The sequence below is a fragment of the Gorilla gorilla genome, chromosome 17 (genome assembly GCF_029281585.2).
Source record: "Gorilla gorilla gorilla isolate KB3781 chromosome 17, NHGRI_mGorGor1-v2.1_pri, whole genome shotgun sequence".
NCBI lineage: Eukaryota > Metazoa > Chordata > Mammalia > Primates > Hominidae > Gorilla > Gorilla gorilla.
The window spans coordinates 82,742,002-82,758,603 of record NC_073241.2 but is presented as its reverse complement, the minus strand read 5'-3'; the positions used below and the strand labels follow the sequence as shown (position 1 = coordinate 82,758,603).

Genomic DNA, 16,602 nt, shown 5'->3' with positions numbered 1-16,602 from the left:
ACTGTAGCCTTGAACTCTTAGCCTCAAGCAATTCTCCCATCTCAGTTTCCCTAGTAGCTAGGACTACAGAGGTGCATGCCACCATCCCTGGAAAATTTTTAAGTGTGTGTTTTTTTTTTGTTTTTGTTTTTTTTGTTTTTTTTTGTTTTTGTTTTTGTAGAGACAGGGTCTTCCTATGTTGCCCAGGCTGGTCTCAAACTCCAGGCCTCAAGCAACCCTCCTACCTCAGCCTCCCAAAGTGCTGGGATTACAGGCATGAACGACCAGGTCCACCCAATGTATTATATCCTATGTAATGTTCCCAGTTTAAAGGAAAAAAAAACTTGTATCATAATATATCTGTCTCTGCTGTTATCATAATAGTGTGGGTATCCAGTGTCTGAGTAATCAAGACCTAGATGTGTTCCATTAAAATTAGTAATAAGGGTGTCACATTTTTTACAATCTCATGGGCATTCCATTTATTTTTTATTTCCATGATGTTTGAACATGATAAAATGTTTCAGCCTTTTCCTTCTAAATTTAATAAAGCAAATACATATATTTAATAAAGACTTATTAAATATTAAAAAATTGGTTCATTGAAGTAACTTGTTTTTATAAAAATTTTATAGACTGTCAAAAATGTTTTATATTTCTTATCATATTTTGCTCTCATAAACACTCTGCAGCAAGCTCATTGATAGACCAGAACTCTGAGTACTTAATTATCATTGAAAAGAAAGCTAGATATTGATTCAAAGAGCCCTGGCTCCTACTTTAAGGACCTGGTCCCCTTGGCACAATGGCTGTAATGGCTGTGCCCCAATAGCTACACAATATCAATAGGCAAACAATGTGAATGTAAGAATGACAAGTTCACTTCCGAGGAAGGAAAGAGGTCCAATGAAAGTGTATAGTCGGGGATTGAACTTCACTCCTACAATTGCAGTTTACCCTGATAATGGCTTTATAATTATTAGAACACTTTGAGCTCTACATATGTCTTAATAATTTTATAAGCATTTGAATTTGAACCAAAGTTCATACGGCCTTGATCGTTTCAAAGTATTTCCCCCTGAAATAAGATGCTGTAATCAATCAGCTGGAAGACAACTCACAGATAATTTAGCCCATTGTTCCCTAAAATAAGATATTTATCAGAGTTATGGGGGTGCAGTTCCTTGGACAACTAAGTTTCAGAACATATTTATTTTTAAAAAAATTTAGATTTTTAATATGCTGATGTGAATTGTTAATTGCCAGGAGGGGTGGGGCAGGGGTAGTAGAAAACAGATTCAATTATTCCATAAATACGTATTGAAGATCCAGTTAGATGTTGGAGATACAATGTTGTAACCAAAAGAAGCATGATTATGGACTTCATGGAACTTGCAATTTACTAAAAAAGGTAGATGTTCAACAAATCATGAGGGAAATAAATATAGGCATACTGCAGAAATACTGTGGGTTTGTTTCCACACACTGGAATAAAGCAAGTATCATACTGTGGTTTTGGTTCCACACACTGGAATAAAGCAAGTTGCACTAATTTTTTGGTCTTCCAGTGCATATAAAAGTTTACACTATACTGTAATCTATTACGTGTGCAATAGCATTACATCTAAAAATGGCACACCTTAATTTAAAAATACTTCATTTCTAAAAAATGCTAAGGATCATCTGAACCTTCAGAGAGTCACAGACCTTTTGCTGATGGAGGCTCTTGCCTTTATGTTGATGGCTGCTGAGTGATGAGGTTGGGAATTGCTGAAGGGTGGGGTGGCTGTGGCAATCTCTCTTTTTTCTTTTTCTTTTCTTGAGACAGACTCTCGCTCTGTCGCTCAGGCTGAAGTGCAGTGGTGTGATCTCAGCTCATTGCAATCTCCGCATCCTGGGTTCAAGAGATTCTCTTGCCTCAGGTTCCTTTTTGTATTTTCAGTATAGATGGTGTTTCACTATGTTGGACAGGCTGGTCTCGATCTCCTGATCTCAAATGGTCTGCCCAACTTGGCTTCCCAAAATGCTGGGATTATAGGCATAAGCCACCATGCCCAGCCTGTGGCAATCTCTTAAAATAAGAAAACAATAAAGTTTGCTGCATCAATTGATCATTCCTTTCAAGAAATATTTCTCTGTAGCATGGGATGTATTTGATAGCATTTTACCTGTAGGAGAAATTATTTTATAATTGGAGTCAATTTTCTCAAACCCTACCACTGCTTTATCAACTAAGTTTACATAATATTATAAATCTTTCATTGTCACTTCAAAAATATTCACAACATCTTCACTAGCAGTAGATTTCATCTCAATGAATCACTTTCTTTGCTCCTCCATAGGAAACAGCTCCTCATCTGTTAAAATTTTATCAGGAGATTGCAGCAGTTCAGTCACTTCTTCAAGGCTCCTCTTATCATTCTGGCTCTCTTGCTCTTTCGATCGCAGTTACTGGGATTTCGATCGCACTTACTTCCTCCACTGAAGTCGTGAGCCTCTCAAAATCATCTGTAAGGATTGGAATCTACTCCTTATTGGAATCTCCAAACTTCTGTTAGTGTTAATATTTTGACTTTTTCCCATGAATCACAAATGTTCTTAATGGCATCTAAAGTGGTGAATCCTTTCCAAAACATTTTCAATTTACTTTGCCCAGATCCATCAGAGGAAATCACACTTTATGGCAGCTGGAAGACATATCTATGAAATATCTTTCTTAAATAATAAGACTTGAAAGCATGACTCATTGATCCATGGGCTGCAGAATGGATGTTGTGTTAGCAGGCATGAAAACAGCATTAATCTCTTTTACATTTCCATCAGAGCTCTTGGGTGACTATGAGCATTGTCAACGTGCAGTAATATTTTGAAATGAATCTTTTTTTCTAAGCAATAGGTCTCAACAGTGGGCTTAAAATGTTTAGTAAACCATGCTGTAAACAGGTGTGTAGTTAACCAGACTTTGTTGCACCATTTATAGGGTACAGGCAGAGTAGATTTAGCATAATTCTTAAGGGCCTTAGGATTTTCAGAATAGTAAATAAGCATTGGTTTCAACTTAAAATCCAGCTGCACTATACCCTGATGAGAGAGTCAGCCTGTCCTTTGAAACTTTGAAGCCAGCTATTGACCTGTCTCTAGCTATGAAAGTCCTAAATGGCATCTGCTTCCAATATACGGTTCTTTTGTCTGTGTTGAAAATCTCTTGTTTAGTGCAGCCACCTTCATCAATTATCTTAGCTAGATCTTCTGGATAACTTCCTGCAGCTTCTATACTTGGTGTTGCACTTTGCACTTTTCTGTTATAGAGACGGCTTCTGTTCTTAAACCACATGAATCAACTTCTGCCAGCTTCCAACTCTTCTTCTGCAGCTTCTCACCTCCATAAATCTTCACAGAATCGAAGAGACTTAGGGCCTTGCTCTGGATAAAGCTTTGACTGAAGGGAATGTTGTCGCTGGTTTTATCTTTTATCCAGACCACAAAACTTTCTTCATGTCAGCAATAAGGCTGTTTTGCTTTCTTATCATTCATGGGTTCACTGGAATAGCACTTTGAATTTCCTTCAAGAACTTTTCCTTTGTATTCACATCTTGGTTTGGCATAAGAGGTCTAGCTCTCAGCCTATGTTGACTTTTGACATGTCTTCATCACTAAGCCTAATCATTTCCAGCTTTTGAATTTTAAAGTGAGAGACATGTGACTCTTCCTTCCACCCGGACACTTAGAATCCTTGTAGGGTTATTAATTCACCTAATTTCAACAGTGTTGTGCTCAGAGAACAGAGAAGCCCCAAAAGGGGGAGAGAGACAGGCTGGTTGGTGGGGCAGCTGGAACACACAACAATTTATCGGTTAAGATCACCATCTTATATGGGTGCACTTTGTGGTGCCCCAAAGCAATTACAATAGTAATGTCAAAGATCACTGATTACAGACCATCGTAGCAGATATAATAATAATTTAAAAGTTTGAAATATTAGAAAAATTACCAAAATGTCACATAGAGACATGAAGTGAGCACAAGCTGTTAGAAAAATGTTGCCAATAGTCTTGCACAATGCAGGGTTAGCACAAGCTTTCAATTTGGAAAAACTGCAGTATCTCTGAAGCACAATAATGTGAAGCACAATAAAAGGAAGGATGCCTGTACAAAATTACAATTATAACTAGTGCTAAAAAGAAAAGTAGAAAGGTTCATGTAGAGAGGTATAACAATGAGAATGTATGGCTGTTGGTGGGGGCTCATGAAAGGACTTATTATGAAAGCAACAGGCTGAAGCATGAGTTATTGCTAAGCATCAGCTCCTATTCCTTTAAACAGAACTGAGAGCAGCCCATGTGCCTGGAACACAGCCAGCAAAAGGGATAATGGCATAAGAGGAGGCTACACAGAGAAACAGGACCCAGTTTTACTGAGTCTGTAGATTACATTCAGTTATCTTAAATGCAATCACAGACCTCTAACGGGTTTCAGCAAGCCAGAAACAGACGTGATTTGTTTTAAGAAGACCACTCTGGCTGCTGTGTGGAGAGGGGTCAGTGGTGGAAGCACGGAGATCATCTAAGAGGTTATTGAAGTTCTCCAAATGAGAGATGATGATAGCTTGACCTGAGACAGTGGCAATTACAATCAGGCAAAGTGGCCAGTTACACAATACAGTTTGAAAGTAAATGAGCACAACACCGGTTGGATATGGGGGAGGAAAGAATGAGAGACTCAGGTTCAAGCCTAAGTAGTAGTCCTCATGTCTTGAGATGAGGGAAAGGGTGAAAGGGAAGGCTCAAAGAGGGAAGAGCAAAAGTTTAGTCTTGAATACGTCGGGGTGGAGATCTCATGATAATTATTAAAGAAACAGCCAGAACATTGATCTCTCTCTGCATTAATGATATACATTTGGGAGTTGGCACATGGATGGAATTCCGATCCATGGAAAGGATGAGATCACCAAAATCAAGAGGTTAAGACTGAGCAGAGAAGCACTGTCAAGGTTAAAACCTCTACTTTTCAAACAGAAGACAAAGGCCTGGCAAAAGGGCAGTGAGGTGCCATACCACTTTCCTGATGCTTATTTGACAATGGGACACTTTATTTATTTATTTTCTCAGAGCTTCTCAAGAGGACCCATGTACCCTGGAGCAACCTACAGGGTATGCTAATCTAGCTCAGTGGTTTCCAACTGGGAAGATTCCCTCCCTGCCAAGGGGGAAATTTGGCAATGTCTACAGACATTTTGGATTGCTACAACATGGAGGAGAGGAGATATTACTGGCATCCAGTGGGTAAAGGCCAGAGATGCTGCTAAACATCCTGAACAGGACATGTGCCCACAACAAAGAAAAATCCAATCTTACATGTTAATGCTGGTGAGGTTCAGAAGTGCTGCTCTAGCTTAACAGTTTCTAGGTCCAGATGAAAATTGAGATCCAGAGTTTAAGTGACTTGATTTGTCACACAGCTCTAAGCTCTACAAAGTCAGGTCTAGAATCTGGGTTTAGACTAGGACTTTTAAAAATCCTTTGGGATAAAGATAATGGGTGGATGATAGGTGAGCAGTCTCTTGTAATCACTGAACTAGAACCTAGGACCTCAGATTACTCTAGTTTTCTTTTCATCTGGAAAAAAAGCTGTAAAATTTTGTTTCTGTATCTTTTCTTTTGCATTAAGATTTCTGCTGAGTATAGCATTGGGTGACTTCTAATAGTTACCAACCTTGGAATGATCATTTTATAGAAGTGTGGAAAGAGTTTTATGTATACTTTATTTACATTGGTTAAAATGTTATTGAATTCTAAAAAAAAAAAAGGTTTGCAAAAACAGAGAGCAAACCGCTTCTTTTCTGACAAATTTTATAGAGCACTTAATATGATTCTGAGTATTTAAAAATTAATAATGTTGATCTATTTATTAACATTGATGTGCCAAAGTTTTAAAACTCGTCAAGTTTAACTTTGTCTTTAAAGGTTGAGGTCAATAAAATACTATTATGAGGTTTATAGATCTTTTAATCAAACTTGTTACACTGATTTTACAAATTATAGGTAGAGCTATAGAAAAAAGGAAATTGCCATTTTATCTTCTCTAATCAGAAAGGGAGGATTATGTTGAAGCAATTTTCATAGTTCCGTCATTTATACAAATATAAACTACAAAACACATTTTCAGATATTGAAGAATTTTTCTGCATTAAGAATGTGGACCATAATCTAAAACTGAATGCATCATAAAAGAAAAATACTACCACATCACCACATATTAGCTTGGATTCTACCTGCCATCAGAAAATAATTTAGGAAGCCTCTTCCAGTTCTACCATTTAATTAAGGGCTTCCAACTACAGGAGTAAACATGAACTATAGTTTGGTTTTTCTTTATTTGAATTCCAAGAGTACATTTTTAAGAGTGGCATGCTGTAAGAGAAAGTAAATGATTAGCAAGGTCTAAATTTATTTGCAACTGGCTTGAGTATCCTGACAGTAAGCCATTATTCTATTACAATGCTTTGAAGAATGAATCCAGCAGGTGTAGAGGGAGCTAGGAAACCTCTATAATTCTGTCACTCTAAGGGGAATTTTATTGTATACAAGGTTTAAAAACTCAGACGTTAAATGTTTTGATGTAGCCCACTTTATAAGGGTGAAGTACAATTGGAGTTTTATTACTCAGGGGCCTCACTTGCACATCTACTTGGAAAACATACCCCCCTTTTAAAGCTTAAGACATTAGCAAAAATTTAATTAGAAATCTGAGGTTTTCAGATGCCTTTGCTGATTTGCTTGTAATAGCCAAGGCTAAAGTTATATATTTATCATCATTTATTTGCTAGCAAAGTAGAATAGGAAGCAGATAAAGTTTGGCCTCTACCATCCCTGGCTCTCTGAAGTTATCAGTTCACCTTAATTAGCCAGACAGCCTGAAATAATTTGTTATTCCAGTAGGGAATCTAGAAATATTTCAGATACGTTATTCATCTCATTCATTTAGCATGAAATCCCTAAAACATCATTAAGTGATGCAGAAAATTGGGAAGAAGTAATGTCAATAATGCATCTAAACTGCTTCAAAGCTACTGAATGACATCGGTCTATTTAATCTTCATGACTTTCTCCTGTGAGATAATGTTTACCAGGTCAAATTTAATTTTGGTCAGTTTTCTCACTAGGAATCTTAAATGGTAAAACAAAAATGAACCCAATGATGTGGATTTCTGTTTCTCTTCATCTAACATCTGACACCTTTGAAAAGGAAAGTGATTGTTGACTTATATGTTCATGTCAAATGTGGGCTGGGATTTCTTTTCAACCAAAAATTTATTTTAATTTGAATAGCAACTTCAAATAGTCAACAACAAACTTTTGAATTCAATCTGAAATTGGGATTTCCAGATTTCACAAGTAAAAATACAGGAGGCCCAATTAGGTTAGAATTATTTCTAGTTGCCTATTCATGTATACCTTGGGATGCATATGTAAATTGAGATGGCAATCCCTTTTATAATTTTTCTTTATCTATTACACAAATAATTTAAATGTTACTTGGCCTCTTTATATTTTTAATTGCAATATCTGGCAATTCTTCCCAATACTGGAGTCCTTTTGGACATGCAGTTTAAGAGAGTACATAGTTTTGTGTCTGTGGCTTACATTTGCCCAAGCTTTAAGCCTCATAACCACTGCTCAGTAGTGGTTGAAACCTACAGGTTAATTTCTCTCTCTCATTCATCCATACCAAATCCCTCTTTAATTTTCTGGCAGTATGTCTCTTCAAAAAGTATTGTCCCGTACCAGTATAGATAGTATTCCCTTTCACAATTTCACAATGAATTTCAATGTGAAAATCCTTGTAGAAATAGCTTCTTAAAATTGGCTCTGTTGGATGATTCTAAAGGGGACAATGCTAATTTCCTGCATGAACTCCAATGTCAGAAGCTCTGTATCTCAGGGTATAAAATACAACAATTGTGTTTCTCCCAAACAATTTCAGCAACTTCCTTTTTTTAACCTGCTGTATATCTCTAGGGATTTTCTCATCCTCTCTCATCTTCCTGGGGTGTATATTTCTGCTTTGTCCACCCAGGCAATTAACCCTCTTGGTGTATTGGTCCTGCAGTGGTCTGTCCTTCAGTTTGCGCCCATAGCTCATTGCAAGTGCCCTGCACTCGCTGAGGGCTCAGTCGCATTTCTTGACTGACTGCTTGAATACATATAATGTTTTTGGCATATTGTTGAAATTTAAGATAAAATTTGGAGCACGAGAGTGAGCTAATGAAATTGCAAAGTTGGGAGGAGGGAATTATTGTTACCTATGCCCATTTTATAGAGCATGGCCTGGGGTCTGTTTTCTGTCTCAACAAGTCCCTCCTCTCACCTTCCTTCTGTGAGCTTTTTTTTTTTTTTTTTTTTTTTTTTTTTTTTGAGATGGAGCCTTGCTCTGTTGCCCAGGCTGTAGTGTAGTGGTGTGATCTCGGCTCACTGCAACTCAGCCTCCTGGGTTCAAGTGATTCTCCTGTTGCCTCAGCCTCCTGAGTACCTGGGACTACAGGTGAGTGCCACCACTCCTGGCTAATTTTTTGTGTTTTCAGTAGAGACAGGGTTTCACCGTGTTAGCCAGGATGGTCTCGATTTCCTGACCTCGTGATCTGCCCGCCTCGGCCTCCCAAAGTGCTGGGATTACAGGTGTGAGCCACCACGCCCAGCCCTGTGTGCTTTGTAAACTACCTGTTGGGTATGTTAGGGACTGCCAGAGCAAGGTGTTAGTTAAAACAAGTGTCTGAAAGTCAAATACTACCAGGGACAGTCATGTTATTTAAATGAAGGAAAATGAGGAGTCTAAGAGACAATAGGAAGTTGTGAGTAGCCTGGAAAGAGCACCCTGGGAAGCTTGCTATGGTCTGAATGCTTGTGTCCTTCCAAAATTCTTATGTTGAAACCTAATCCCTGTTAGGGAGGCATTAAGAGGTGGAGGCTTTGGGAGATAATTAGGTCATGAGAGTGGTGGCCTCATAAATGGGATTAGTGCCCTTATTTTAGAAAAAGCCTGAGGGAGCTTGCTCACCCTTTCCAAACACCATGGGAGAACACAGCTGGAAGGCATCAACTGTGAAGCAGAGAATGAGCCCTCAGCAGACTCCCAGTCTGCTGGCACCTTGATCTTGGACTTCCTAGTATCCAAAACTGTGAGCAATAAATTTCTGTTGTTTATAAGTTACCCCAAATCTGGGGTATTTTTTAATAGCAGCAGAAGTGGACTCAAAGTTTAAACATAAGACATTCTACGTGTTGCTGGTTAGGAAAAAGGCATTAATAGCAGAGGAAGGTATTGCCAGGCAATTCAAAAATAAGTCAAGAGGTGAAAATATATTTCTAAGTCTACCATTGGCCAGAGGAGAGATAACCCTAAGTCTTTGATGCAAGCATTTGGTGTACTCTGTATATATATATCCTCTTGGGAAAATTGCTGCATTAGATTATCACAGCCTATAATAAGAAATAATCACTTAATTCACACCACTATTCTATTTCACATGCAGCAAACTATTTTTAGATTGGAATTTTGACTTCCTTTCTGGATTTTTTAAAAGGAGATCAAACAAATGGAAATTTATCAGTTCAGTAATCAAGTTTCTTAAGAAAACCTGCAAAAATGGTTAATTTTGTTGTTTCATAAAATAGAATACTGTACAGCAGCCAAGATAAATGAGTGAGAGCTATTTGTAAACACATGGATACATCTTCAAAACTACGTTAAAAAAGAAAGCAAGTTGTAGCAGGATACAATATCATTTCTATAAATTTGTAAAACTGTAAAACAATATAATGTTTAGGGATACATATACATATGTAGTAAACATCAAATTAGAGCACTTATATCAGAGTGAGGAACAGTGTTAAGAAGCATGTGAGAAAACACAGACATACAAGATATTTCAATTCCATGCTGTATATTTCATATCTTAACCTTGCTGATGGGTATACAAGTGTTCATCTTCACATTTTGAATATCTGAAGGTCTTTTTAGTAAGTCAAACCAAACAACAGCAATAATGAAAAAGAAACTTATAACATGGCCTCATATATACATTAGTCCCCTGAAAATTTGGCCAGTATTAATCCATCCTTTTAAAGTTTGTTTCAGCAAAACTAAGGATAAGATCCTGGAATGCAGCCCCCACACCAACCTTGTCCTTCTATGTAGCTCTAGATAGTACCTCCATCTGGTCATCCTTAAAGCCAGCAGATATTTGGGCATGCTCCACTAGGATGAGCAGAAATAAATGTCTAATGTAGACAACACAAAGAGAATTTAGCCCTAAGATGCTAGAGGATTTTGAAGAATTAAATGTACCCTGCAGGCAAAAATCCAAGTAACTTTAATATATGAAACTGGGTGGGTTTCAATTTAACCAACCTTAGATATCACCTCTCTCAAATAAAATTATATTCCTGCAAACATCTTAAATGTATTGTAACATTTAAAAATCTTGGTATTTAACAGCTTTGTGTCATTTACAAAGTGCTCCATGCTGGGCTTCTCTAACTGACTCCTTTTTTACATACCTGCCAACTCTTATTGGCATCATCTCCTGGCAGAATGTGCTAGAAGTTTTTTGTTTTTTTTGTTTTTGTTTTTGTTTTTTAATAACTTCATGTTTCTATTATCCCACTAAGACACTAAATCCAAGGTTCCTGGCACTTGTAGTTGATAGAAAATTTGCCCCAGACACTCTTGAATTAACCATTTAATTAATATAACTAATTCAATATTACCTAATTTATATACTTACCATTTAGGGTGCTTCTATCAATCAAATTAGTATCAACAGGCCAATAACCTCCATCTCCATGACGACCTGTTCATTGGGAGAGCATGTCACAATGTTAGTACAAATGAAACAAAATGAACAGACAAAAAGAATAAATATTTTAACACACACTATAACAGAACAGATTACTTTGATCACCCCCAAGAAAGCCTGACAACTCTCATACCCTTACACCTATAAGAAAATGTTATTTTCCATGTGTGAGAAAAACAAGTCGCAAAAGTAAACTCTCTTAAACTAAATTCAATGTTTCACTGCTATGCCATCCTCCATTCTTTTTATTTCTCCCAATATTCTTATTAAAGTCTTTTATTAAAGGTGCAGCAGCAGTGTCGGTCTAAATGCTATTCTCCTGAACTTTTTAGAACAGAAATAACTCAGGTCCTGGCTCCTAGGTCCTGCAGATACTGTCACCCATCTGACAAGACTTTATGGAAAATTATTGTTATCCTACAAGGGGCCAGCACATTTCATCTTATAACTGGGCTTTGGGTATTCTCTTTGTTAGGTGTCAAATACAGTACCTGGAAATGAAATTCCACATTGGAAGTAAGAGTGGAGGTTATGTCACAAACCATATGGTCTGAATATTTCCTACAAATACACCATAAATGGAAGAAAGCTCCTTCAGTATAGCATTATTGGAAATTCTGCCTTCCATTAGGTGTGTAACAGATGTGAAAGCAGTATTTAAGAGAAATAAGCCAGGAATTCACCAGAAATAATTATACTATCATCCAAAATTTAATTAATGGTGTTTCACCACAGATAATCTTTTTCTCTACTGGTGCATTCATAGAACTGAAATTATTTGATTAGATTTTGAGTTCTAGAATATCTAGGTAGACTACTTATGTAAAACATTTGAGAGGTGAATCTGTATGCAAACAAAGACCAGAGTATAGGTAATTTTCTATTTTATTTGCTTAAAAGAGTTATTTCTGAAAGCAGTTCCAATCAGTGGATGACATAGAGAAAGCCAACCAGGACACTTAGATACAGTAACATAGGTTGTTTTCTCACATTTAGAGATTTCAGTTTTCTTCATCTCTATAACTTTCAAGTCCTGGTTTTGTGACTTTATTTTGCATGACAAACACTACCCTTACTAAAGCTTTCCCAAGATTTTATCATTTTATTTGCAAAACAGCTTTCAAGAAACAACTTAGAATCCTGTTAACTGACTCTATATTCACAATTTAAAAAATTCTTTTGATATCAAGTCAGAGCTGAAGTTAGGATGTCAAATTTCTAGCAAGCAATAAGATAAATTAATTCAGTCACCTTATATTATATCTTCAGCATAAAACGGCATGTTTAATATCTGCTGGGACAATGACTGTGAGTATGTAAGGAAGTAGGAGATAGGATGCAGGCTCCTATGTGTGTGTACAGGGGGAAGGTGGTGGTGAGAGGAACAATCAAAATGAGCTGAAATTGTGAAAATTTTAGTGGGCTGACAAAAATGTGGACAAGTCTAACCCTTTTACAAATACCTTGTTTATATAACTGTGATGCATTTGGGGTTTCAATGAGCAGCGGAGAAGCTTTGCCCACGAGACACCGTGAGATCAATGTTGGCTGATGGGAGGTGGAAGCTCTACATAAATATTAAGATGACTTTTCTAGCAACTGAAAGCAGCTAGATTGCAAAGCAGTCAGCCAAAAGAGATGCTAACAACATCATCACTTAGGCCAGTAAAGCAATACATGTTTCCTGTTGGGAATAATCCTGTATCGGCTGGAAATTAGCTAGGTAGCCTATGGAGGATTTTCCTTTTCCTCCAGCAGCCTGGCAAATGTCTTTTTAATGAAGTTTCCAACTCTCGCTGTAATTTGTGGCAGGATGCAAAAAGAAGCCAATAAGCATATTCATATATTACATACACATATAGCTCTATGGGTACAGCACCCCTTAGATTTAGTGAGGCTATCGATTACATTGTGAATTTCAATAGGTAGAAGAAATCAGATGCCGTATAGGTCAAAGCGCTGGGTGAGATAAAGGAACTCTAGAAATGTTTCTAAATAACAAAGAGTAGCTTAAAGCTTGGACATTCTACTCACAGAATCTAGTATATTGATGTGGGTTAACTTTTTGTCCCTTATAATTAGATTAATATCACAAAAGGAAATCATGTAATTCTCAACAAGTCCAACAGAAAGCACTTTTTAAAAAGTTGATGTCATCAACGAGCAAGTTTAGATTTATAGTGATTCAGATTTCTTGCACCACTTCAGCCAAAAAACCACAAAACCCATTTCTGGGATATTGATGAGCCTAAGATCTCTTGATCTAAAGACACAGGCATCAGATTTTAATTTTAATTTTAATTTTGAGTGATGTTAAGTTTCCATTCTCTGAAATATGTCTTTTAAATTTCAGGAAGTCTCCCTTTATGTGGCCAATACATAATAATAATAATAATGATAAAAGATTCTCCCATTGCTTTAAGGAGAGCATCACAAAGTTGTCAAATGAAGAGACAATAAAGGCTAAAAAGGAAAGGATATGGGTTTATGGGTGTTACTTCTTGGCATATCACAGCATTTTTAAGAGCTTGTTGCTGTAGAACAAATATTGGATGTGTTTAGTTACCTTGGTTAATTTCATAAGCACTGATTTCGAGAAAGAGAGCAGTAATTAGAATTTAGAAAACAGCTGGAGTGAAAGTCAGCTAATGCAAAGATATAAAATACTTCCCTATCCCAGAGGTCATTTTATTAATGAAGCATAAAACTGGTAATAATTCTTTCAAAAATTTATTAAATGCTTACTACATGCAACGCATAGTCCTAGATCCTCAGGGAAGGAGTAGTATAAAAAGATATATTAGATATGGATCCTGCCATGACAGGGAGAGTTGGTTCATTGTAATCAGATCCTATGCAGGCCTATTTATGGTTAATATTAACCAACTGCAGATGGTTCTTAATATTTTCTGACATTAAAGATTTAAGAATAACTTAATTCATTTGTTACTATAAACTTACTACTAGGTTTAATTAAAAATACTTTTTAATTATTATTAAAGTATTCTTATCAAAAGTATTATTAAAAGAACTGCATGCAAATAAAAATATTTTATTTTCAGTCACATAACTTTATATATTTCAGTTATATTTATTTTAAAATCTTGAATTACTTTTTTGCATATCATACTAAATTTTTAACACTTTTACAAATTAAAATTCTAAATAATTAAATGGATTTATGGAAATTCAAATATAAATTTGGGGGAAATCACGTAATAAATTTCAGTTTTCTTCCCTCAAATAAAGTTCAACATAGCTTAAAGCATTTTAGAAATGAGTAGTTTATTTTTTCCTTTTTATATGGATAATACAATTTTATATGAATAGTGATCAAATGTACTATATGAAGGCCAGGTGCGGTAGTAGCTCATGCCTGTAATCCCAGAACTTTGGGAGGCCGAGGAGGGTGGATCACTTGAGGTCAAGAGATCAAGACAGCCTGGGCAACATGGCAAAACCTCGTCTCTACTAAAAATACGAAAATTAGCGGAGCACGGTGGCGCATGCCTGTAGTCCCAGCTACTCTGGAGGTGGAGGCAAAATTGCTTGAACCCAGGAGGTAGAGGTTGCAGTGAGCCGAGATTGCGACACTGCGCTCCAGCCTGGGCGATAAAGCAAAACTCTGGCTCAGTAAAAAAACAGCAACAACAACAACAACAAAAAACAAAGTGTACTATATGAATATAATTCTACAGGATATAAAGAAGAATTCTGTATTGGATTACTATGTACCCATATTTTCTCAATAACACAAATTGAGGATGGGGAGGAATGAGATATTAAAGAGTAATGAATTTATTTTCATTTAACAACTTAGGGATTTTATGCAGCTAATTTCATTAAAAAAAAAAAACTTCTGCCAAAGTTTTGATAATAAAAGCAAATGATTTTCTACTTTTACCTTAGATTTTGGAACCAGGAAATGGTAGCTTCAGAAACAAAAATTAAATCAATATTAAATGGGCATTGGCTGAGTTAAAATAGAGGGAGTTTGTAGCTGTTTTGAGTTATTCAAAATAGCTTTTATATATTTAAATATATTTTATTTAGGTAATGCTTAGGCAGGTCCTAATCAGAAATTTCATATACCTCTCCTTTCTTTGAATTTTTAAAATGTTATGAAGTCGTTTAAGGGGTTGCCTTTCACATTTTATTTAAAAGATGGGCCTCATAAGGAATCTTCTTTTTATCCCTTTTTGGCACATACCATATGCTTCCTTGGACAAAAGTCTTCTTGATCTCCCTGCTACCTGTTCTCTGAATTGAAGAAAAAAATGGCAGAAGTAATATCACTTCCTTTAGGAAGTCTGTTCATTGTTATATTCCTTTGTGCTAACTGAAGTGATATGCAAAAATGTGTTCTCAATGTCCTATGAGTAACTAATGCTAGTTAGGATGCTTTGTAATGTTTTAATAGTAAGTACAAATCTTAAGTTATTACTATTATGCAATTTATTATTTATGTTCTTATCCTTACATGTCACCTGAATTATTTGCATGTTTTTATTGTGGTGTATGTATAAAATGAAATAACATTAATGTTTATATTAAATCCTTATTTGCAGCACACATGGGCAGATTGAGAATCTTTTCCACGATAAAAAATTTTCAGCACTGAACAAAGATTAATTCAATTGGGATTTCAGTCCTAGAGTCTAGTTTTTCTGTGTGATTGTTTATAAGTTCAGAGAAGAGAGAATGGAAAATTAATCTGCAGAAGACATGGAGAAAAGTGGATGTGGTAGTTCTAATCGTTTGTTTAATCCATCTTCCCTGAATGGGCATAAGAGAGCGTCATCCAGGACGACGTTCATACAATCAATCCCTAGAGAAAAACATATTGTCCATAATCTAAATCAAATGGACAGACTGGCCATCTAACAAATGTTCAATGTATATCTTTCCAAGGGTGCTGAGCACTGAGATATCTTCTTGATCTTAAAATTTGCTTTCTGAAAATAATTCTAATGATGATAGAAATTGCATTGATTTTCTGTCTTGTATACCAGCAGATAAAGAACATCCATTAATATTACCTGAATATAATTTTACTGTCCATCCAACACACAGACCGTATTTAAAGTAGGTGATTTGTCAGAGGCTGAAATGTGTTTCTAAAAGATCGGTTTACCAGGCAGTAGATAACAATGCTGATTTTAAACAAAGGCATCGGGCATCAAAAACCAGAAAGCAAAATCATAACCAATACGTAGGATATTTCAAATATTTTAATAGAAAAGAACTAATGAGCTCTCTTAACCTTTTCCTAAGGTTCAATACATTGTTTTCAAATCAACATGAAAGAAAGTTCACTGATTGAAAGAAAATACATTGTTACTGCTATGCCTGTCACATATTGAGCCCTGGTGCTCTACAGATTCTTGCTGCTTTCCCTTCTTCAAAACCTTTGGTTTTATTTTCCACCTGTGGAAAGTCTAAGGGCAATAATCTGCAGGATAGGAATGCATTTGGTAAACTACTCTGAGCCAAAGTGCAAGAAAACCTAATATGCCATTACCCATATTTCTCTTAATCATAAGTAGTAGTATTTTTGCAATTCCAACTTCTGTATTTAGGCCATAAAATATGAACAGGTTAGACTCTTCCTGAGAAGTAAATTCATTTTTTAAAAATCCTTAGAAATCAAATTCAAAACTAAGATAATAATTTCACACACGAATAAAATGAAATTGAGTGAGCATACAGTTATTACAAAAAAAATCAGGATACAAAATAGAAACTGTGGGGATCCTAGACAAATTTAA

The 16,602-nt window shown here is 36.0% G+C and overlaps 1 protein-coding gene and 1 long non-coding RNA gene across 4 annotated transcripts in view; one reads left to right on the top strand and one right to left on the bottom strand.

Moving 5' to 3' along the window:
- DCC (DCC netrin 1 receptor) overlaps nt 1–16,602 on the bottom strand; it is a 1,206,401-nt gene that overhangs the window by 89,686 nt on the left and 1,100,113 nt on the right. For all 3 annotated transcript variants that reach the window (XM_019014295.4, XM_019014296.4, XM_055367978.2), the window contains exon 22: nt 10,763–10,828. In XM_019014295.4, coding sequence (XP_018869840.3) covers nt 10,763–10,828 — 66 coding nt within the window. The remainder of the gene's footprint in view (nt 1–10,762; nt 10,829–16,602) is intronic.
- Nucleotides 1–16,602, top strand: part of LOC129528168 (uncharacterized) — a 67,241-nt gene that overhangs the window by 12,762 nt on the left and 37,877 nt on the right. The gene's annotated exons all lie outside the window — the stretch shown is intronic.